The 23,129-nt window shown below is 45.3% G+C and overlaps 1 protein-coding gene across 4 annotated transcripts in view; it reads right to left on the bottom strand.

The window, feature by feature from the left end:
• Positions 1 to 8,819: 8,819 nt before the first annotated feature.
• The window catches only part of LOC128848935 (beta-1,3-galactosyltransferase 5-like), a 99,163-nt gene continuing 84,853 nt past the window's right edge, over positions 8,820 to 23,129 (bottom strand). For 2 of the 4 annotated variants that reach the window (XM_054049251.1, XM_054049242.1), the window contains exons 2-3: positions 12,805 to 12,875; positions 8,820 to 11,778 (exon numbers count right to left, since the gene is read on the bottom strand). In XM_054049251.1, the coding sequence (XP_053905226.1) occupies positions 10,819 to 11,778; positions 12,805 to 12,819 (975 nt within the window). In that variant the 5' untranslated portion in view covers positions 12,820 to 12,875 and the 3' untranslated portion in view covers positions 8,820 to 10,818. The remainder of the gene's footprint in view (positions 11,779 to 12,804; positions 12,876 to 23,129) is intronic. The other 2 variants (XM_054049259.1, XM_054049233.1) reach the window with 1 other exon arrangement.

Below are 23,129 nucleotides of genomic sequence, written 5' to 3'. Positions count from 1 at the left end.
CAGCCACAACCTGCTGGCCAGCTGTCAGTCAGCAACACAGTCAAACTATATTTGTCTCCCCTGGGCTACTTCCTACACTCCAGTTCAAAGGGGGGTCCCTGGGTCCCTGGGTCGTCATCCGTCTCGCTGTGGTAAACGGTGAACAGCAGCCCCAGCAACTCCTCAAGGTCTCCGGTGACCGGCAGTTCTGGCAGTCCCTCAAGTTCTTGGGCGCTGCAGTTGCTGTCAAGTCCGAGCTCCAGCAGCAGATGAGAGACGTCCTTCTCCTCCGGCAGCTCCTCTCTAACTGAGCCGGAGGGCTGGCGTTTTATATGTCTGGTTCATGTCCCACCCCTCTGCTTCCAGCTGGGTGGGCCTGGGTGTCCTGGCTCTTCCCATCGGGGGGAGGCTCGCGGCTGTCCGTCCATTCATCTCCAAGGGAGGCCATGCCTCCTCGCTACAGTGCCCAAATTGACAAACGTGGGGCTAGATTTCCAAGGGGGGCTTAAGCACCCTGCTGCCACTTTAAGTGTCCAAATCAAACATTTAGCACCGCTGGCATTCACAAACTACCTGCCCAGCTGTCACCTAACACCATAGGCCTCTAGAGCCCTTGGGCACCTACATTTCCACTGGTAAAGTTCTCTAGGCACCTAATTATCTGCATCTAGGCATGCACACAGCCACCTAAATCCTGACATCACTGAGCAGCATGGCACCTATTTCACACTTAAGCCCCAGTGAGATTTATAAACTAGTCATACCTGTGCATATCTCACCTGTGAGACCAATGCAGTAGGCATGCCCAGAGACTGCCTAGCAGCACTCCTAACAGATTGGGTCCTGCATAAAACACCGCTGAGGAGAAGGTAATGGTGTTGTCCCCCTGCCCCATAGCCAGTGGTTGGAGCACTCATGGAGGAGACCAGGGCTCAGACCCCCCACTCTGCCTGATACAGAGCAGGGACTGGAACTGAGACTACCTCTAAGCCTGTTTTCCCTGCCAGATTAGGACTTTGGTACCCTGTCTTGTTGAGACAGACACCCTAGCCTGCTGCAAACACAGACCCAGGCATGAACCATGTCCCCCAAAAGCTGCAGACTTAACTGAAAACAGCTTAAGAAGTGCTCCTGTCTCTAGCACCTAGACACCGAGCTCCCAATGGGATCCAAACCCCAAATAAATCTGTTTTACTCTGAATAAATCTTATACAGGGTAAACTCATAAATTGTCCGCCCTCTATAACACTGATAGAGAGAGATGCACTGCTGTTTGCTCCCCCAGGTATTAGTCACTAACTCTGGGTTCAATAATAAGCAAACGTGATTTTAGTAAATATAAAAGTAGGATTTAAGTGGTTCCAAGTAATAACAGACAGAACAAAATAAGTTACCAAGCAAAATAAAACAAAAACACTCAAGTCTAAGCCTAATACATTAAGAAACTGAATACAGATAAGTCTCACCCTCAGAGATGTTCCAATAAGCTTCTTTCACAGACTAGACTCCTTTCTAGTCTGGGCCCAATCCTTTCTCCTGGTACAGTCCTTGTTTCAGCTCAGGTGGTAGCTAGGGGATTTCTCATGACTGCAGCCTCCTTTGTTCTGTTCCACTCCCTTATATAGCTTTGGCACAAGGCGGGAATCTTTTGTCTCTCTGAGTCCCCATCCCTCCTTCTAAATGGAAAAGCCCCAGATTTTAGATGGATTCCAGTACCAGGTGACATGGTCATATGTCTTGTGAGACCCCAAGCCTTCATTCTTCCTGGCCTGACTCACAGGAAGGCTTGCAAGTAAGCAGAGCCATTTACAGCCAATTGTCCAAATTGATGGGAGCCATCAAGATTCTAAACCACCATTAGTGGCCCACACTTTGCATAATTACAATAGGATCTCAGAATTATATTTCATCTTTCTAGTGTAACCCTTCTGCCCATCTAAGTTGGCAGCAACAAGGGCCGGGTTCTGAATCTAGGGGTTCCGTTTCAATAACACAATGCAAAACCGGCTCGAGCCCCCACCCAGTGACCTGGGACAATTACATACCACCCCCTGGGCACCTCTAAGAGGCAATACTTCCCCTCTCACAAGCACGGAGTCTGAGTGTAACAGAAAATGTTTAATAACATGAGGTAAACAACATCAGCATTAAATTGGAAAAACACCACAAACAGGCTTCATGAGCAAAAAAAAACCCACCCCAGCAAATTGGGCTGTGTCCTTTCCCTTTGGTTCTTGAAACCAGCAACCCAAGAATCACCAAAGTCCCAAAAGTCCAACAACCCCAAAGTCTCTTGGGTCCAGCAACACAAGGATCGCCAAAGTCCCAAAAGTCCAACAACCCCCCAAAGTCTCTGTCCCTGGTCAGTGCAGCCCCAGAGTTCAAGCCGGGGGGGGGCACGCAGGGTGTTAAGGGGCACCTTACGTGATCCGAGGCCGACCGGCTGCCTCTCCGTGGGGTTCCGCCGCAGCCTTCTCCACGAGCCACTCCACTCCACTCCACTCCACCAGCTGTCCCGTGAGCCGCTCCCACCGTCCACGAACTGCTCGGGCAGCTGCTCCGCTCTGCTCTGCTCACCAACCTGTGAGCCGCTCAGCTCTGCTCCACTTCAGCCGTTCCTTGGGCCGCTCCCACAAGGCTCCGCTCTGCTCGCTGCTTCTCCAGCCACTCCACCCTGCTCACCGACCTGTGAGTCGCTCAGCTCCAACCGTCCCGTGAGGCTCCACTCTGCTAGTGGCTCCGCCAGCCGCTTAGCAATATAGCTTCAGGCTCCCCCACTAGTTAACACAGTCTCGGTAATCTCAGCTCTTAATAACTTTAGCTCTTTTGTGATTTCAGCTCATAGTAGGGGAGCCCCAGTGCTAGTGCTAGTGCTAGTGCTAGTGCACCATTGGCCCAAAGTGAATTCAGCTCAGCAGCCTGTAAATAGACTCCTAATGGAATCAAAGTTAGCTCTGACATTCAACAGTGGAGAGAGGAAGTAGTGCAATTGGTGTTTCAAACCCTCAAAGAGGGCCCATACCATCAGATATAAATACCTGTTTACATCCTCTCTCCCTTCACTGGGTTTTGTAACCCATGCCCCTTGTCAAGCAAGTGCTACTTAGGTAATGGTGAAGGACTCACTCAGTCCTTCTGTCATACAACAGTTCCACTGGCCTTGATTCACCGAATCAGGGTAACAAAACTTTATTCTTCCTGCCCCAATAACAGAGAAACTGGGGATCCCACACCAGCCAAAGTAACCACTTTGAGTTGCTGTTGTTTCATGCCAGGCGAGTGGGTGTGCCTATGCAAACAAGATCAGCCCCTGGAGTTCTTTTCCACACTCGCCATAATTCACCACCAGATGTCAGGGTAGAGCTCATCCTGACTCTGCTTACACTAGTTTCAGATACAAGAGTGATACATTCATACAAATAGGATGAACACACTCAGTAGATTATAAGCTTTGTAATGATACCTTACAAGAGACCTTTGGATGAAGCATATTCTAGTTACATTATATTCACACTCATTAGCATATTTTTATAAAATCATATGGAGTGCAATGTCACAACCCGTGCCTATCTCACCTGTGAGACCAATGCAGTAGGCATGCCCAGAGACTGCCTAGCAGCACTCCTAACAGATCGGGTTCTGCTTAAAACAGCTGAGGAGAAGGCAATGGTGTTCTCCCCCGGCCCTTTAGTCAGTGGTTGGAGCACTCATGCAGGAGACCAAGGCTCAGACCCCAGCTCTGCCTGATTCAGAGCAGGGACTGGAACACAGGTCTCCCACCTGAATACCTTAATCCATGAGCTGTAGGATCAGCTAGAGTGAGGTGCTCTCAGTCACTTCTGTTGAAGCTGTTCCACTTTATATAAAATACTTAAATAGTCTTTGGAGAAGGGTTTGGAACCCGGGTCTCCCAAAAGAGTATGATAACTACTAGGCTACAGAATCACTCATTCTCTCTCTCTCTGGCCCAAAGGCTATTTAAGTATTTTATACAAAATGACCTGGCTTAAACACCTAATTCCCTTTGAGTGGTGCGGATTTAGGCCTTACCCTTCTCCACGACATTTCCTTCTGGCTGTTTTAGGCAGCTACACACTCAGCTGGCTGGCTTCTGTGAATCACTTGCTTAGCTACCTAACTATCCATGCATTATACGGGGAACCTGGGTACCTAACTCCGGGCTGTGAATTCCACTAAGTGGCAGCATGCCTGAAAGTTAGGCGTTGCACTGCGTGTGTCCTCCTTGTGAACCTAGCTTCTGGTGCCTTATTTTCAAAGGACCCAAAGTTCCCGTTGAAGTCAACTAGAGCTGTGAATTCTCAGTACTTCTGAAAGTCGGGCACTAGTGATCTAGATCTACAAAGGTATTTAGGCTCCATGGAGGTTAGGTCCTAAATACCTTTGAGGATCTGGGCCTACATGTCTCAAATTGGGCACCCAAAAATTTCAGAACACAAAATTAGCCCAAATCTTATTTCTTGCTTCAAGTCTTTTTCCTAATTTTCTCTTGATTGTTAGCACAAAGTCATAAATTTATGAAAATTGCAATGGGCCTCCATTTAATGGCAGAGTGTAGCTCTATTCTAGAATCATTATTCATTCCGACTTTCACACAGGAAGTAATGGAATTAAACCTCGTTTGAATAAAAAGCCTTCCAGATCATATAGTTTTTATCTGGCCTAAATAAATCTGCATGCCTGAAAGTAGTTGTCTGCTACCTTACTCCCAAGACAACTTCTTAACTGCATTCCATGTCTTCCCTTTGGTCAGTGCATTCAGTCTTCCAATGGCATTAATTTTGCCAGCTAAATCTCATTACAATTTTTTAAAGTGTCATAATTCAGGGGATATGAAAAAGATTAGTTCAGCAGTGAGTCATCCAACTGTAAATAAAGAATAATATCTATCACAGAATCAAAGAGGAAGCAATTTTGTTGGGTGTAGAAGGCATGTAAATCGAAGAAGGACATTTTTAGTGCACTTCCGATGCACTGATTTCCCTGAGCAATGTACTCTTTAGCTTTACATTTAAAAAGTGTTATCTAAATTAGATAAAAATATTTATCTCAGCACTGTCAAGTTTCCCAGTTGCTAGTCTGGATATCAGTCAATGTCTTCTAGGGAGATTTTGTAGCTGTCAGCGTATTGCAGTCTGCTATGACAGTGAAAACATCATGAACCATAACTTGTTTTTCCTAAGGGTTGGGGCCTCGGAACTCATCTTGGGCTTCCCATTTCACCCTATTTCTTCAAAGGGCTCAAGTGGAGAGCAGATGTTACATCCACAGGCAAGCTGATACGATAAGATATGAAGTCATACTCTCTCTAAATGGTCAGTTCTTTTGCAAGGTTGCCAATTATGAAAGCTATAAGTACCCGTACCTTTTGAAAACTGAAGACTCTTATTGGAATTAATTGTGAATGACCCACAGGACACTGATTGTAGAGCATGATATTGTCATACGACCAGACAGTGTGTCTGAAAATGTTTCAATCTACCTTCGTGCAGTTTCCATGAAATGCAGCCTCATGACTGATGCCTTTTTGCTCCACTGAGGGGTCCAACCAGTCAAGGGTAGGATCATAAGTTAGAAATGGACAGCACCTGTGCTTGGAAATCCATGTATGAAAGGCACCGTGTTCATGTCAAGGATTTTATGACTGAATCAGATCCACCTGCAGGAGGATGGCATAGTCCTCTGGGAGAGGATGTTGCTGATACTCAACTGATATTTTGGTTATGGTCAAGCAGAAGCACCTAGGATCAATGTTGAGTCTTGCACTCCTCTGATGGGGGAATATGGTAAGTTTGTTTATTTCAATATTCAGCGGTTTGCTTTTTGTACAAAATAAGAATCCCAGGAAGCTGAGAGAATTGCTTTTAAAAATTGAAAATCCACAGGCATCACTTCTGATCTAGTGAGCATTTTTAAAACATTAGTGAAAGTGTCCCTAACTCTCTTGACACATGTTGCAGAAGGCGATCCTTCTCAGTTATACCTGTTCTTGGGAAAAATTCATCAGACACTGACAAGGTGTAGGCATATTGGGGGGGTGAGGAAGGGCCTGGCCAAGGCTTTCCTCTCCCTTGGCTATCCTGAGCCCTTGCAAAGACCAGTAGGGACCACTGCAGCAAGGATACACCAATTTAGGGCAGCAATTAACTGTGCCAGGAGCATCACTGGCTCCTACAGTCTCTGATTGGATGAGGCACAAACTCCTTTCCCTCTCCCTACATCAGCGTAGAGATGTACGTGAACTAAAAGTAATTGGCTCTGAATCCAAATACACATAAGGGGATCTGATGTGTGAGAAGGTGCTATTTCACAACATGACTTTGCAGAGCAGAGCTGCACAAAAAGTGCCAAAGTAACGTTATGCTGCTTCTCCTCTTCCTACCACAGAAGAAAGCCGCATTACTCATGAGCCAGACGAATGCCTCCTACTAGTGCATGAAGGCTCAATTTATTCTTTTTATTTTTTTATTCTCTTGCTGAAACTTTACTAACAAACCACATGTAAAAGCTGCAGGTCCCTTACGGGTGAGAGTCAAACATTTACTTACACAGCTTTTCCAGTGATGGCAATTAAATTAAACATGAAGAGAACACTGCTGCTTGGAAGTTTTACAACCCGAAGGTGTAAATCACACCACATAACTAATTTATAACATTTCATGCCTTACAACTCCTCGCTGGTGTTTTGTAAAGAATAGGAGGGATCTGGTTTCTATGTGCTTTTTGGGACAACAGAGTAGGAAGCTGATGTCTGTAGTCTTGGGTTGTGATCCATGACCAAAGTCACAAATGAAACAGGATCAGGCTAGGTCAGGACTCAGAGGCAACAAAGGACGTAGCTGATTCACTTGGTGACACTCTGTGTCAGCATCAAAAGGAGCCTGCTGAAATATTCCTATGAAAGGGGGTTTTCGGTTGTTGTTTTTTGACAAAACTTGCCCGGTTTTGAGTTTGTGAAACAACGTAACAGCCAGATTTTATGAAAATCTGAATTCGTCCAATTAAATTCTTCAGTGAAAAATTGTGGGAGGTTGTTTATTTTGTAATGAGGATGACCCTGAAACTGTTGTTTTAAACATTAATCTTTTGAATCTCAGGCTGGCTTGGTTGGTTTAGAGTAGTTACATAATGCAAATGATATTGGTTCTGGCTCTTTAAGCAGAAGGATTATCCATTGGCTAGGCCGCTAGCCTGGGGTTCTGGAAACCTAGATTTAATACCCTGCTCTGCCACAGACTTCCTGTGCGGCCTTGGGCAAGTCCCGTCTCTATGTGCCCCAGTTCCCCCTTTGTGAAATGGGTATAGCGTACTTCCTCGCAGTGGTCTTGACAGGATAAATACATTCCAAAAGATAGTGAGATACACAAGGGCCATCTAAGTACCTCAGAGTTTTGAGTCTGCTCAGCGTGTGGAAGACTTATTTAGGCTCCTTTTCTCAGAGGGCAGTATTAACCTAATAAACAGGAATAACGACTGTCCTGAGAAGGTGTCTATCACATCTCAGGTGAGTGCCTTAATCACTAGGCCAGAGGGTTTTCAGCTGTGAAGGTTTGTGTGTGCATCTCTCTCTCTCTCTCTCTCTCTCTCACGAGAAGGGGGCTGACCTGGTTTACGCTCCCAACTCCAGGACAGGCTTCACAGCTATGAATGCCAAATGGCGATAGGTGCCTAACTGCCTTTGAAGGGTTCCTACTGGCTAGCTTAGGCAGCTCCCCACTCAGCTTGGTGGCTTCTGTGAATCCCTTTCTTAAGTGCCTGACTCTCTCCTGCATTGTATAGGGAGCCTGGGTGCCTAACTCAGGGCTGAGGAGTCCTCTAGGTGGCAGGGTGTAGCAGCACCTAAGTCCCTTTCTGGATTTAGCCCCTGGCCTCTCTGCCTCAGTTCCCCACCAGTAAAATGGGGATAGCAGCACCTCACCAGGGTGTTGTGAGGATAAATATATTAACAATCAGGACTTGCTCAGACACTGTGTTGATATGTATTTATAGGGTGCCGAAGATGGAGATGGAACATCCTCTTCTGTCCCTTGAAGTTCCAAGGCATCTGATTCTAAGATTCCAGTCTTAGCCTAGCTCTAGTCGTAGCAGCCTTTCCTTGGACATTTAACAATACTTTTATTGATAAGACATAGAAGTTATTCAGAAAAATAGTTTAGCTTCACATTTCCATGATGCTTTCTGCAAACAGTGTAATTTTTTACCCAAATGTTTTGTACCACAAAAAAGCATATTGTGGTGGCAGCTACAGTGGCAGTATCATATACTGTCTACTCTGGAAATAAAGTTATCCTGTTCTTGGCCATGGGAATTATATGCTTGCATTGGAAAAGAAACCTACCTCCTATTAGAGCAGTGGTTCTTAACCAGGGGTCCGGGACCCTCGGGGCCCATGAGCAGGTTTCAGGGGGTCCATGAAGAAGGGCCAGTGTTTGACTCACTGGGGCCCAGGGCAGAAACCCGAAGCCCCATCGCGTGGGGCTGAAGCCCAGGGCCCTGAGCAACTTAGCTTCACAGGGGCCCCTGTAGCATGGGGCCCCAGGCAATTGTCCTGCTTGCTACCCACTAGCGCCGGCCTTGGCTTTTATATGTAGAGAACCAGTCATTGTGGCACAGGTGGGCCATGGAGTTTTTATAGCACGTTGGGGGAGGGGAGGCTCAGAAAGAAAAAGTTTGAGAACCCCTGTATTAGAGGACCTCTCCCTCAAGGTATTTTAGAGAAGGAAAGACATGACTCTTTGTTTTTAAAATAAATAACCCTTTTAGAAAAATGAATTTCAAAGCATTAGTTGCACTCTCAAGTAGAAGACAACTGGGCACACAAAAAGCTGTAATAATCTTTTATTAAGATAGTATCATACATTAAGTTTTGTTAGTTTGATATTTATATGTTCTATGCAAATAATGTAAAGACTGTCCTACTTTTTATATCAGCCTTAAAAAAGTTGCATGTGCAAATTCAAGGGGAGAATAGACATATTTAAAACAACCACATTTTGTTACATCAAATACACTATATACAAATAGCCCTTTTTTCATTCCACTTTTAAATATATGGCCTGAGTATAATTATAACAATTGAGGCTGGGGTTTTTAAAAGAGACTGATGGAGTCAGTACCCAAGTTCCAGTAACATGATGACGGCACCTCATTCTCTTCAGCCCCTTTGACAATCTCAGCATAAAGGGAAATGTGATGTTTGAGTTTAGAATTTTGCAGTATTTACTAATTCCTCTGAATTCAAAAATACACCTTGTATTGAAGGGGGAATATAGCATGTTGAAATACATTATTTAGTTACCAACTACAATATTCTGTCAGCACTGTTGACTTTTTCTTTCCATTGGGCTCTCAATTAAGCCCTGTATGCATGATTTTAAATGTGAAATGTATAATAGAAAACTAATGCAGTGATCTTAAAGGCTCAGAAGTTAACCTAAGGTACTTAAGACCCTGCTCCTGCAACAGGCTCTGAATAGGTCAGGGGTTCTCAAACTGGGGGTTGGGACCACTCAGGTGGTTGTGAGGTCATTACATGCGGGGGGTCGCGAGCTGTCAACCTCCACCCCAAACCCTGCTTGCCACTAGCATTTATAATGGTGTTAGATATTTATAAGTGTGTTTAATTTATTAGGGGGGTTGCACTCAGAGGCTTGCGATGTGAAAGGGGTCGCCAGTAAAAAAGTTTGAGACCCACTAGAATAGGTAGATCTGCACACCTGTACAAAGCCCCATCAACTTCAGCAGTGTAAAGGTTTTCATGCAGATGCATGTCTCTGCTCACACAGAGCTCATTACAGGAAAGTGGCCTAACCTTGTTATAATGTGTCAGGGAATGGACTTTGGACTGTAAACTTTTAATGTTAGGGAAACAGAGAAAATGATAGAGAGAACCAAATGATATGTAAGCATTCCCTGCCTTCTGCTGACGTTACTGTAAGTGTTGTTACTGAGACAAAGCAGTTTTGTTGGCTTGTGCTCTGCAAGAAAATCCAGTGTTTGCAAATAAATAACAGCAAATAACAGCAAATTTGCAGAGGGGCAAGAGATTAAAATATTTATCAGTGTCTCTTTGACTGTACTAGTCCACAGCCCCGAGTTTTGCCTGACTAAAGGCTAGGGCAGGGGTCGGCAACCTTTCAGAAGTGATGTGCCGAGTCTTCATTTGTTCACTCTAATTTAAGGTTTCACGTGCCACTAATAGATTTTAACGTTTTTAGAAGGTCTCTTTCTAGTCTTTAATATATAACTAAACTATTGTTGTATGTAAAGTAAATAAGGTTTTTAAAACGTTTAAGAAGCTTCATTTAAAATTAAATTAAAATACAGGAGCCCCCGGACCGGTGGCCAGGACCTGGGCAGTGTGAGTGCCACTGAAAATCAGCTCGCGTGCCACCTTTGGCACGCGTGCCATAGGTTGCCTGTCCCTGGGTTAGGGTTACCACCTTTGAAATGCAAAAAAAAACGGCACCACTCCCACCCCTACTGCAAATCCTGCCCCCAGTAGCCACTTACAGTATCTAGTGAGAGAGCACATATAGATAAGATTGATAACATCATTTTCTTACTTAAGCTGCAGAAGTGGGAACACTGCAGCATCTTTAGCTGGACACAGAAACTTTTAACATTAAATATCCCAGTGTCATGTGGTAATAATAATGCAAATCTTTAGATACATGTAAAAAAAAGGCAGATTAAATTATTTTTCTGGCAACTGGCAAGTCCATAAAAAAATGGCCAGGCTAGTCAAATACTGCCCAGGTGATAACCCTACTAAAGGCTGGTCCTGTAGCTTTTTTGTGTCACTTTGTTAGCTCAGCTATTTCAAATATCTGGGCATTTTTCATCCATTGAGCTCTCCAGTGCATTCCAGTAGATCAGCAGCTCATAAGGTTTCACATAATGGCATGTCACAATTTTCTTGAAGTGACAAAGAGAGAACTCAACCCTGTCTGAGAAGAATGTCTGTTCTGAATGAAGTTCCTCCAGATTGATTTTTAGTTTAGCAAGACACAGTCCTATGAAAACATCCTCCAGTTTAATAAAAGGGACACTTTCTGAAATATTATAAACCTGACTAGCAACATCAGTGGAGAAAACATAACCAGTCCCCGAACAAAATGGAGGATACGTGCTTCTTGGATATTCATCTTTACTCACATACCATTTACTATTTATATTTCTTATTGGGAGCTCATTCGTCTTTAAAAAGCCTGTGAAGAACCCAGTGCTTCTGTTTTTTCTTAAAAGAAGTTCAGTCAGGTAAAAGATATTGACAAACATATCTGAGTCAGTTTTCATCACAAACCTGGATTGATGACAAAATTTGTGAACCCATTCAATTCCCATCATTGTCTTTAAAGTCAAATTGTAATATGTGTCTATAAAATCTTTCTGGATAATGTCTCTGTAATTCTGACTTTCAGCAATAATACCAGTTTGATCATTTTGGTTCATGGTGGTTCCCAGAAGAAAATATGTCACAATGCGGTTGCCAGCAACTAGTCTGTGTTTCCCCCATGTTTGACGGATAGCCATCCTAGCTTTATTTTGGCCATGTGATGATGTCACAAGGAGTACCAGGAATGGAGGAGTCCTACTGCAGTCTATAGCTGGCAACTGCAAAAAGTTTCTGCTCTCTGCTATAAAAGTCAGTGATGTGGCCTCTTCCTTCTTTTGCCAGAATATAACGATTGCAATCAAATTTGGCTTGAATAAATACAAACAAGCAGGGGCCAATACTACAATTAAAAACAAAATCATTTTGAATCTCTTCAACTCCATCTGAAAGAAACAAAAACAAATGGTAGATTAGAAAATAATCTTGCTCCTTTGTATACCAAACCCTGTGCTATTGCTTGGGGATTTAAGGGTGTTCTCCCTTCTGTGGGACTCAGCAAAGTTTAGCCTGTCCCCCAACAAGATCAACACAGGAAGACCCACTCATGTCAAGAGCATCCATGCAGATACGCCAGACCCATCACAAGCTCTTTGCCTCCAACATGACATAGGAATATGACTATCAGAACTACACTGCCAGGAACTCTCCCACCAGCTAGTTCTCCAAGAATGCATCCCTAAAGAGAGAACTCTACAACATCGATTGTGGGAAGCAGGCAGGAGTTTTCCACAGCCCTGATGGGTCAGGATAGTAGTAATCGCTTTACACCTTATTTCTCCATTCATTTTTGACACGTGACCATGCCCTGAGTTCGCAAGCATGGGCCACGTAGAAGGCTAAACTAGACCACTAGTCTCTCCTTATCTCCACCCCGCCATTTATAGTGGGAGCTGCATATCGATTCAGAAGTTGCTCCTATGCTTTCCTCCCTTTCTGGGGTCCCTAGGGAACAGAGTTGAGGTCTTGGTGGCCATTTTGAAAAGGAACAGCAGATAAGTTGAATTGTGTTTTTCTCTGTGTTGGTTCAAATTATTAAAACACAAAAAAGGAGGACACTGCATTTTACTCCCCTTTTTGGAGGAAAGATGTCATAAAAAAAAGTTAAACAGAATAATTCATGCTTGTAACAGAAGAATATTCTTTGGTGATCTCTTAATCACTCTTATCCACTCAGTGCAAATCTTAATAGATAGAACAAGCCAGAAGAGCCACAAAGTCTTAGTGATGATAAAATAAAACACTTCTATATTCATAGTTTAACTTCAAGAGAAAATTATAATTGAATTATTTACATATGTACAATGTATGTTGCCAGTATCCTTTGAAAATTGCAGTCACAAAATAAAATTTTAGAACAAAGGGAAAAGAGGGCAGAGAGAAGAGTATATAGAGTTATTTCTTCTTATGACCTTAGATAGTGCCATTTTCTAGCAGTTATTCTCAACTCTGGATCCCTGCAGAGCCACCAAGAGATTCTTTCCTAGAATGTGGGAAAGAGAAAAAAAATGGTATTACAGAGACAGCTCTTTCTCTTTTTCCCTATGTACTCTTGATAGGGAAATTAGCCTGATCTTCTAAAATTAAAGTGTTGGGCTTCTGTCCATGCAAGGAATTAAAAACATACATGGTGGCATATGTACAAAGGCAAGTTTACATACTTCAGAGCTGCAGGTTCCTTGGGAGCTTAATCTCTGACTAGGATTGTTCTGTGTAGAATGTCCAAAACCACTTCAATGTCCTTCTTTTACTGCAATTCAGGTTCTTGGAATACCATGAAAATATCTGGTCACTAACATAAGTGTCCTTAAAGTTCTGAATACCTATTCTCGTAGCCAAATCCAACTCACTTTACTCACATGAATGGTCCCATTAATTTCAAGTAGACTTCTCACATGCATAAGGCAAGCAAGATTTGGCTATTGCTTTATTATAGTTCATCTCCAGTCTGAGCCTGAACTCAACTCCATTGTTGAACTCAACTCCATTGTTACTAGATACAAATCCACTTTTCAGACATATATATAAAAATACGCCACATGCCTTCTTCCCTTCATTTGCCTGTTAATTGTCTTTAGATTGTAAGCGCTTCTGTTCAGGGATATGGTTTTGTAATATGTTTGTAAGGCTCCTAGCACACTTTTCAGTGTTATACAAATAATTGTAAAGTGTTCATAGTAATAATAAAATACACAATACCGCCTCTCTCACTTCCTTGAGAGGCATGGGATTAAGCAAGTGAGCAACTTATTACTTGCTGAAAAGAAGGATAATCTGAATTTGACAATGGAGCCACAGGAAATACTAGCACAATACAAGAAAAAATCTTTATGCGCAGTTAGAGAACATGCAGGAGACTCAAAATTCTAGCAGTTCAGGTCTTGAGATCTTTGCAAACACAAGCTCTTGATATATCCAAATTACTGAAGAGACAAAGACCAAAAATGATTTCCTATTGAGACAATTTAAAACAAGTTCAGAAACTCATATATACATTGTTCTATAAGGCAAAACACACAGGGCCTGATTCTGATCAAATTTTAGCTTGATCCAACGCCATAGACTTTAAAGGAGTTCAGTCAGGGTAAAACCAGCATAACGTCATTGGAGCTACTCTTCCTATGCTCCAGGGTAACTGAGCGCATATCAGACCAATATAACGGTAAAACACATTATGTAGTGCTTCATCCAACACTTTCATAATTGTAACTTTTCTTAGGAACTAGTAATTAAAATATTTATATATAAATTATTATATATAATTGTCATAAACAGATAGTTAAGGGTTAATGCCTCTTTTACCTGTAAAGGGTTAAGAAGCTCACCTAGCCTAGCTGACACCTGACCAGAGGAACCAATGGGAGGACCAGATGGTTCAAAGGGAAGGAGGAAAGTTCCCTTTGTCTGTTAAGTTTCAGTTTGGACCAGAGTGGGAAAGCTCCAGAATTCAGCCTCTTATTAAGTAGTGAGTATTAGTGAAGGAAATAAATAGGTTTATGTTTATTTCTTTGTAACCTGTCTTGTGCAATTAGAGAAATAGTCAAATTGGGTATTTTGGGTATTTTTTTTTTTGTGATGTGTAACTAAGGGTTTGCCCAGAGGAACATCCTCTGTGTTTTGAATCTGTTGACTGTGAGAGTAGCTGGTATGCTAATCTCTCCCAGAGGGTTTTTCTTTTACCTTTCTTTTCTTTAATTAAAAGCCTTTTTCTTAATACCTGATTGATTTTTCCTTGTTTTTAGATCCAAGGGGGTTGGATCTGGATCCACCAGGAGTTGGTGGGAGAAAGGAGGGGGGATAGTCAGGGCCAGCTCCGGGGTTTTGGCCACCCCAAGCAGCCAAAAAAAAAAGCCGCGATCGCGATCTGCGGCGGCAATTCGGCGGGAGGTCCTTCACTTCCAGCCGGAGTGAGGGACCTTCCCCCGAATTGCCACCGAATAGCTGGACGTGCCACCCCTCTCCGGAGTGGCCGCCCCAAGCACCTGCTTGACAAGCTGGTGCCTGGAGCCGGCCCTGGGGATGGTTAATTTCTCCTTGTTTTAAGATCCAAGGGGTTTGGATCTGTATTCACCAGGGAATTGGTGAAGAGTCTCTCAAGGCTTCCCAGGGAAGGGAATTAACACTTTGGGAGTGATGGCAGCGGACCAGATCTAAGCTGGGAGTTAAGCTTAGAAGTTTCATGCAGGCCCCCACATTTGTACCCTAAAGTTCAGAGTGGGGAAGCAGCCTTGACAATAATATATATACTGTATATATTATTACAGCAGGCACAAGTAGAGCTGACTATATAATTAAGGCTGAATTTCAATTTCCATTGTAACCCTTCTTTTTCAATTGCTTTCCATTCACTTTCTCAAACTTTCTGCTTTTAGGCTGAAATGTTCCATGACCAGTCTAAGCTTAAAGGTGAATTTACTGAGTCACATCAGCTATTTGAATAATTTTGCGGTGAAATAATTTTTCCCATATGCTCCAATTAGAAATTTTACACTCTAACTGAAGCGAAAAACATCAAATGCAGTTTGTTTTGTAGATCTCAGTTTTGACTACTACATAAATTCTTAGACTCATGTTCTGATCTCAGATAATTCATGGATAGAAATAAAAGCTAAATTTGTCAAATTATTCACTAATGGCCAGAATCTGACACCCTTACTCACTCTCACTAGTAGTTTCCTCCGTGAGCACTCATTAATTTCAGTGCAACTACTCATGGAGTAAGGTACTACACAACATGAGTGAGGCCAGAATCTTGCCTTATGAAAGTTTCACTCTGTTCAATTTCTAGTTATAATGCAACACTCTTAGGCCTGGTCTACACTAGGCGTTTATGTCGAAGTTAGCGCCGTTACATCGAATTAACCCTGCACCCGTCCACACTGCGATGCTATTTAGTTCAACATAGAGGTCTCTTTAATTCGACTTCTGTACTCCTCCCCGACGAGGGGAGTAGCGCTAAATTCGACATGGCCATGTCGAATTAGGCTAGGTGTGGATGGAAATCGACGCTAATAGCTCCGGGAGCTATCCCACAGTGCACCACTCTGTTGATGCTCTGGACAGCAGTACGAGCTCGGATGCTCTGACCAGCCACACAGGAAAAGCCCCGGGAAAATTTGAATTTGAATTCCTTTTCCTGTCTGGCCAGTTTGAATCTCATTTCCTGTCTGGACATCGTGGCGAGCTCAGCAGCACTGGCAACGATGCAGAGCTCTCCAGCAGTGATGGCCGTGCAGTCTCTGAATAGAAAGAGGGCCCCAGCATGGACTGATCGGGAACTCTTGGATCTCATCGCTGTGTGGGGCGATGAGTCCGTGCTTTCCGAGCTGCGCTCCAAGAAACGGAATGCAAAGATCTATGAGAAGATCTCTAAAGACATGTCAGAGAGAGGATACAGCCGGGATGCTACGCAGTGCCGCGTGAAAATCAAGGAGCTGAGGCAAGGCTACCAGAAGACCAAAGAGGCAAACGGACGCTCCGGATCCCATCCCCAGACATCCCGTTTCTACGAGGCACTGCATTCCATCCTCGGTGCGGCCGCCACCACTACCCCACCACTGACCGTGGACTCTGAGGATGGGATAGTGTCCACGGCCGGTTCCTCGGACATGTTAGGGGACGGGGAAGATGAGGAAGGAGATGAGGAGGACGAGGCAGTCGGCAGTGCTCACAACGCTGATTTCCCCGACAGCCAGGATCTCTTCATCACCCTTACAGAGATCCCCTACCAACCGTCCCCAGCCGGTACCCCGGACACAGAATCTGGGGAAGGATCAGCCAGTAAGTGTTGTAAACATCTAAACATTTATTTTTAACAGAACAGGAATATTAACAATTAAAAGAATGGGTTGTTCATGATTACTTTGCCCTAGGCGCTTAACGGTTCAGTCATGGGCAGTGCAAGTTTTGAAAAAAAATCTAGCAATGTCCGGTTTTGCGTGATTGTCCTGCACAAGCCGCTCTACTGTTTATTCCCTGCTACTGCAGCTACAGTAAAATGCGGTCTATATGTCCGGGGATAGAGCAGAAATCCTCCTGTGACATCTCGAGGAAGCTCTCCTGGAGGTAATTGGAAAGCCGTTGCATGAGGTTCCTGGGGAGAGCGGCCTTATTGGGTCCTCCGTAGTACAACACGTTGCCACGCCACGAGACAATCAAGTACTCAGGAATCATTGCTCTGCACAGCAGGGCGGCATACGGCCCTGGTCTTTGGAGGCTTTCCCGGAGCATTCTCTCTTTCTCGCTGTCAGAGATCCTCATCAGGGTGATGTCGCTCATGGTGACCTGCTTTGAATTAGGTAGGGGAATGTTAGTGTTGGGACTGCTTGCCCGTTCCTTTACAGAACTGTAACCACTGGTTTGCAGCCACGCGGTGGAGGCGGGAGAGGGGCAGCCGAAAGGGATCGTTCCCGGGGACAGCCGCGAGGGGGTGGGACAGGGGCAGAGTTCCCGCTTGCCGGATTGCTGGCAGCAGGGACTGACATTGCTTTCAATGTGAAATGAGGCCAGTGGTAATATAAAAGTTTTAAACTGCCACAAGTCTACAGCTTACCATGTCTGCCTGCAACAGAAATTCCGTTGTGCTGCCCCGCTTCTCAAATGTGCTGTGCAAGACCCCAGGCACTGAATGCGAAGGCCGAGAATTCGACCTTGTGCTGAGTGCGCATGTGATAGGTGCTGTGCATGGTCTTGTTCACAGAGAAAGACTATGTTCTTTGTTCACAACTACATTTATCTTTCTGAGGAATTCACTCCCTTTTTCCCATTCCCACAGCCCCATCTGCGACTGTCTCACAACCTAGCCTGGCATCACACTCCCAGAGGCTAGCGCAGATTAGGCGTAGGAAGAAGAGGACACGGGAGGACATGTTCTCGGAGCTTATGGCCTGTTCCCAAGCCCAGGCAGCACAGCAGACCCAGTGGTGGGAGAACTTGTCCCAAATGCACCAAGCAAACATGGATCGGGAGGAGAGGTGGCGGCAGGAAGACCAGCAGGCGACTCAAACGCTGCTTGGACTACTGAGGGAGCAAACAGACACGCTCCAGCGCCTTGTGGATGTTCTGCAGGAACGGAGGCAGGAGGACAGAGCCCCGCTGCAGTCTATCTGTAACCGCCCTCCCCCGCCACCAAGTTCCATACCCACCTCACCCAAAGTGCAAAGAAGGAGAGGCGGCAGAGTCCGTGCTAACTCACTCCACCCCTGCAGAGAGCTCTAGTAGCAGAAGGCTCTCATTCCCCAAAATTTGACAAGTTCTTTCCTTCCCGCCTGACACAAGCCCCCGTCCAAGTTTCACCTCCCAGTTCCATGTGTAGTTGATAATAAAAAATACGTTTCTGTTAACTACTGTTTCCATCATGTTCTTTTGGAGGAGGAGGGGAAAGGGGGTTGGTAATTGGACAGGACAGTCACCTTTGGCAGGGTACATAGGCGGGGGCAGGTACAGCAGCAGGGCACATACACAGTGCAGTGATGCAGTGACTAGTTACCCTGGTCAGTCTGGGAGGTGGTTTTCATGTTATGAGGTGGGGGGTGGGTTGCTCTGTGACTTTGTGGCGGGGGAGGGCAGTTACAGATCTTAAGCGGCGGTCCTTATGCAGGATCACAGAGCCACGCAGCAGGGGATCTGTAACCGTCCTCCCCCTCCCACAAAGTCACATAGCCCCCCCATACACACAGTCCCGATCAGGAGGGGTGACAGGCTCCGTTGAAACAACCATCCCACCACAGCGGAGCCTGTCAATCCTTGAGTTTAGAAGCTTCATTTGCGTCACTACACTACACCCGCTCCGCACCACAGTCTGCGTCCCAGTTTTAAAAAATTCCCGCGAAAACAGTATTAAAGAAAACGGTGTGCATTAACAAAGTAGAACTATTTTTATTTCGAAACATGTGTTGGAAGGGGGGTGAAGGGGGTATGTAACTGGATCGGATAGTCAACATGAACTGGGTAAAGAAACGGAGGCAGGTTCAGCTTCTCTGTGCACAAACTTTAAAGTCACAGGTTACCCTGCTCACTCAGGAACTTAGCTTTCAAAGCCTCCCGGATGCACAGCGCGTCCCGCTGGTCTCTTCTAATCGCCCGGCTGTCTGGCTGTGCGTAATCAGAAGCCAGGCTATTTTCCTCAACCTCCCACCCCGCCATAAAGGTCTCCCCCTTGCTCTCACCGAGATTGTGGAGCACACAGCAAGCTGCTATAACAATGGGGATATTGGTTTCGCTGAGATCACAGCAAGTCAGTAAGCTTCTCCATCTCCCCTTGAGACGGCCAAAAGCACACTCCACCACCATTCTGCACTTGCTCAGCCGGTAGTTGAAGAGTTCTTTTTCAGTGTCCAGGGCGCCAGTATAGGGCTTCATGAGCCAGGGCATTAGCGGGTAGGCTGGGTCCCCGAGGATGACTATAGGCATCTCCACATCCCCAACAGTTATTTTGTGGTCCGGGAAGTAAATACCTTGCTGCAGCCGTCTAAACAGACCAGAGTTCCTGAAAACATGAGCGTCATGAACCTTGCCCGGCCATCCCACGTAGATGTTGGTAAAACGTCCCCTGTGGTCCACCAGTGCTTGCAGCACCATGGAAAAGTAGCCCTTTCTGTTAATGTACTGGCTGGCCTGGTGGTCTGGTGCCAGGATAGGGATGTGAGTTCCATCTATGGCCCCACCGCAGTTTGGGAATCCCATCGCTGCAAAGCCATCTATGATCGCCTCCACGTTTCCCAGGGTGACTACCTTTGGCAGCAGTACATCAACGATTGCCTTGGCTACTTGCATCACAACAACCCCCACGGTAGATTTGCCCACCCCAAACTGGTTCGCGACTGACCGGTAGCTGTCTGGCGTTGCAAGCTTCCAGAGGGCTATGGCCACTCGCTTCTGGACAGTCAGGGCAGCTCGCAACCGGGTGTCATTGCGCTTCAGGGCAGGGGACAGCAACTCACAAATTTCCAGGAAAGTTCCCTTCCGCATGCGAAAGTTTCGCAGCCACTGGGATTCATCTCAGACCTGCAGCACTATGCGGTCCCACCACTCAGTGCTTGTTTCCCGTGCCCAGAATCGCCGTTCCACGGCATCAACATGACCCGTTGCCACCGTGATGTCCTCGGCGCTGGGTCCCGTGCTTTCTGAGAGGTCTGTGCTACTCTCAGACTTCAGGCCATCACCGCGGTGCCGTAGCCTCCTCGCCTGACTTATCTGCATCTGCCTCAGGGAAAGGTGTATGATAAGCGTTGAGAGCGGCCACAACTGCAGCGATGGTCGCAGCATGCTCCATGCTCGCAGTGCTGTGGCGTCCGCGCTGTCAATGACTGGAAAAGTGCGCGAACTGATTTCCTGCCGGCGCTTTCAGGGAGGGAGGGCGGGAGTGATGGACGGATGACGACAGTTACCCAAAAGCACCCTGGACACATTTTTTTACCCAGAAGGCTTTTGCGGCTACACCCAGAATTCCAATGGGCAGCGGGGACTGCGGGAACTGTGGGATAGCTGACCACAGTGCACCGCTTCGAATGTCGACGCTTTCACCGTTAGTGTGGACTCACAAAGTCGAATTACTGTCCTTAGTGTGGACACACACGTTCGACTTTGCAATATCGATTCCAAAAATTCGATGTAAGTAAAATCGAACTACTCTCGTAGTGTAGACATGGCCTTAGGGTCATATTGTGAATTCCTTACCCACGCTAATAAGAATGCCTCATCCTTAACATACTACATTTGTAGATCTTCAAGCTCTTTACAGAGGAGATCTGTATCACGAATCCTGTTTTACAGATGGAGAAACTGAGGCATGGAGGATGAAGTGAGTGGTCTGAGGTCACCCAGAAGTCCAGTGGTAGAGCTGAGACTTGAACCTTGGCCTCCTGAATCCCTAGTCCATTGCTTTACACTGTTGACAGAAATAGGCCCATTGCAACCACTGTCTCTGTTGAGTAACTGCTCACTAATGTGAATAATGAGATCACAGTCTGGCTCTTAGTGAAAGAATGGTTCTGAATATAAGCATGGTAACCACTAGCTCCATTTAATCTTTATCAAGGTTTTTTGGCCTTTAAGTTCCCATTCCTGCAAATGATCACATGCAGCCAGAGTTAAAAGGTTTCTGTTTTGGCACAGCAGTCTGCCTGTATGCTATTAGTAAAAGGATTAGAATCTCATTTAGAAAGGTGCATTTACTGGAGCAAAGCATTGTCTGTTTTTAATTGTTTTCAGTCCAATTAATACTTACCATTTTTACTTGCCTAATCATACAATTTAAATTCCAGCCTGCTAATTTTAAGAAGTTGAATGTTATTTTATTCTTTGGGGGGGGGGGGAAATGTGTGCATGCACCCAGAGGTGTGATTCTTAGAAACCAAAAAAAAAATTAATTGAATAAATTTTCACTCTAATAATATTTTGCTTTTGCAATGTTCTTTCATTCATATAGCTGCAGTTCCCCTCTCTCCCCACCCTGCCCCGCCCCGCCCTAAATTTTCTTATCCAGATACATTCAGTAAGCTTATTTAGTTTTGGTGGAAGCATTTGCTGCTCACTGACCCAGAGTCCTTGGACTCTTACCTGTTTTTATTTTATTCCCCTGGTCATCCCAGAAGCAAGGCAAGAATGACTATTGTGATAATTATATTTATGCCTGCATCTGTAATTTTCACTCCATGCATCTGAAGAAGTGGGTTTTTTTACCCACGAAAGCTTACCCAAATAAATCTGTTACTCTTTAAGCTGCCACCAGACTCCTCGTTGTTTTTGTGACTCCATGGTAAGACTGGCATAGTAATCCAGGAGTTCACATTTGTCTAATTATACAACACACCCCCAGCTTGGGATGTCTGCCCTGTTTTTGACAGTCTGCCTGAGGTGAGCCTGGGAAGTGGTTGGTGAGGAGAGAGTACCCCAAAATGGGGACACTCTAGCCCCTGTCCTGAGCAGCCCAGGATGAAACTGGGGGTTAAGCCACCCAAGGATCCTGGGCCCAGCCTTATCAGGGTTACAAGGACTCTGCTGCACAGGAGAGAGAAAAAGGAGTCCTCAAGGTCAGGCAGGCATCTCAGTAAAGGGAGTTGGGACAGGCACTTGGACCCTTGTGCCATCTGATTCCATCGGGGTAGTATAGAAGCCAGGAAGGTTCCCTACTTTAGCAGTACCATTCCCCTCAAGAGTGGTGAGGAAACTGAGGTACAGGAATGTGTGTAGCTGTTTATTACTTTGTCTAGATCTGTATACTTCTTGTGCTAGATAAAGAGTGATTGGTTTTTAGAACACTTACAAAGTCTGTGTGTTCAGTTATCAAGTGTCCCTAAGGATGTGAGCTGTAAACCAGAGTAATCACAACGTTGGAGCTTTGGGGAAAAGTTGTGCTTAAGCTACTGAGAACTCTGGGGGTGTCAGCACTGGTCCTGGGGGCCTAATGCAGGTGGGTTCCATGTTGATGAAGGGGTAACATGATCGAGAGCCTATGTCCAGGAAGTGTTCCAGAGAGGCCAAGAAAAAAGAGAGCGCTGCTTACCCAGACCATGAGAAATGTAACAGCACACAAGTCTAACATGTTAGGACCCAAACGCAGCAACCTGGTGTAGTTCTAAGAGGGCGCTGTGACACCTTAGCACACCCACATATAATGCCCTGGGCATTGTTTCCTGTTAAATATAGCTTTACAATGTTCTATTTATACGTTTAAAGGAATTGACCCTCTAGAAAAGGTGTTCTGTTAAACCAAAGGGAAAATTGAAGACTGTCATCTGACTTGGAAGCACTTCCTTTAGGCCCTATTAATTATTACATTTATTTATACTGTATCAGAGGTGTAAGGTCGCCTGGCATGCAGGATCTGGGAAAATATTCCAGTCATAGGGAGAGGAGTTACAGTCTAGAGTCCTTGTGAGAAAAGGAGACTAAGGGTATGTCCAGACTACCCACCGTATCGGCGGGTAGCGATCGATTTATCGGGGATCGATATATCACGTCTCGTTAAGATGCGATATATCGATCCCCGAACGCGCTCCCCGTCGACTCCGGAACTCCACTGGAGCAAGCGGCGGTAGCGGAGTCGACAGGGGAGCCGCTCCCGTCAATCCCGCGCCGTGAGGATGGGGGGTAAGTCGGAATAAGAAATGTCGACTTCAGCTACGGTATTCCCGTAGTTGAAGTTGCGTATCTTACATCGACTCCCCCACCCCCAGTGTAGACCAGGCCTAAAAATGTCAATTTAAAAAAATATTCTGCACAATTATTCTGATGC

The sequence above is a fragment of the Malaclemys terrapin genome, chromosome 1 (genome assembly GCF_027887155.1).
Source record: "Malaclemys terrapin pileata isolate rMalTer1 chromosome 1, rMalTer1.hap1, whole genome shotgun sequence".
NCBI lineage: Eukaryota > Metazoa > Chordata > Testudines > Emydidae > Malaclemys > Malaclemys terrapin.
Note: the sequence above shows the minus strand (reverse complement) of the source record. Positions and strands in the feature narration are given on the sequence as shown.